The sequence below is a fragment of the Volvox carteri genome (assembly GCF_000143455.1).
Source record: "Volvox carteri f. nagariensis unplaced genomic scaffold VOLCAscaffold_96, whole genome shotgun sequence".
NCBI classification, from domain to species: Eukaryota; Viridiplantae; Chlorophyta; class Chlorophyceae; order Chlamydomonadales; family Volvocaceae; genus Volvox; species Volvox carteri.
Window position 1 is genome coordinate 165,073 of NW_003307639.1, and position 1,346 is coordinate 166,418.

Below are 1,346 nucleotides of genomic sequence, written 5' to 3' on the forward strand. Positions count from 1 at the left end.
AGACAATTAGTACAGCCATTGACATCAGCAGAACTCCATGCCTATAGAAAAGAACTGCATCAATAAGGACAAGAGATCACACAATAACACAAAATGCATTAACAAATCATGGCCATAAGTCTGTGGTGTCCACAAACCTGTCCCTTCGCCCAGCACAACAACTGTTGTGGTGTGGATACATCAAGTGCTGCTGTACAGGTCTTAGCATGTGTGCGTTACACCTACACTGGCACTATTCTCCCACGGAATAACGAGCCCAAACAAGCCGAAGGCCCAAGGGTCCGCCTGTATGTGCCACGCATAATGTACAACCGGGTGTTAGCTGACCGCACATACTTCTCTTTGGGGTAGGGCGGCCAGGCCGCCTTTCGCTCCTTGCCGGACTTCAGCTTCCTTGTTGCTGCCCGGACCTTAAACTTGTTGTACACGCCAGAATGCACCACAAAGTAGAGGCTGGGCTGGCAGCCCTCCTGGCCCGGTGCAGGGATGCCCAGTCGCTTGAGCACGTTTTCAAGTTCATCAGCATTGAGTACCTTGCTACGCGAAATAGTCATCTGGAAAAGGTGCATCTCCGGCACCTTAAGGGCATCAATGACGGGGAAATTGCCGGACATGGGCCTCAAGTACATGTTCTTAATACTGCTCATCATATCACTGGCCTCGTCATCTGTGAAGCGAAGAGACTCTGTACAGGCCTGGATGTCCAGCTCCTCCTCCTCGCCTCGCTCCAGAGTCTCCGGGTGCAATGGCACCACATCAAACTTGCCGCCCATCGCCAGTACACCATGCATAACCTTCTCAAAAAGTATCCCCTTTACTGCTTTGGCGCTGTATTCCATCAGAGACTTCACTTGATCCTGCTCATCTATCCAAGCCCGTTTGGTGAACTCCTCAGCCACCCAATCAGAAGCAAACGTTAGCCGCTTCTCCTTGAAGTTGTCGTAAGGCACAATATGGACCAGGCGATGGCTCGCCTCAGGTCCCATGTCGATGGCATCCATGGCCGCCCGAACCTAATGTGATGGGAGCAACCAGGGAGGCAGGCCAGGCCACAGGTGTGTTGCATGTGAAAGGCAGGGTACAACTCGCCAAAAAATGAAACGTCAGCAGGACATGGGAGGACATAGGTGCTCAGCCGCAGTGTGAAAAAACAGAATGAGTTTCTACTGGATGGAAGGAACATCAACATTGAAAACTCAGGCAATGCAGGCGAAAACTAGGCAGTGACCTAAAACGACATGAAGTTCAGGCAGAGGACTAACAAACTACAATGGTTCACCTGTTGAACGTTGCAAGTAGCCAGGATTCTGGTCAGTGGCTGCAGCAGCCTAGGCAACCCCCAGCTG

At 51.5% G+C, this 1,346-nt stretch overlaps 1 protein-coding gene across 1 annotated transcript in view; it reads right to left on the reverse strand.

Moving 5' to 3' along the window:
* Positions 1-986, reverse strand: part of jtnpB1-2 (jordan transposition protein) — a gene marked incomplete at both ends in the record, with an annotated part of 9,286 nt that extends 8,300 nt beyond the window's left edge. The window contains one exon of the mRNA XM_002958504.1: positions 411-986. Coding sequence (XP_002958550.1) covers positions 411-986 — 576 coding nt within the window. The remainder of the gene's footprint in view (positions 1-410) is intronic.
* Between the last annotated feature and the right edge of the window lie 360 nt (positions 987-1,346).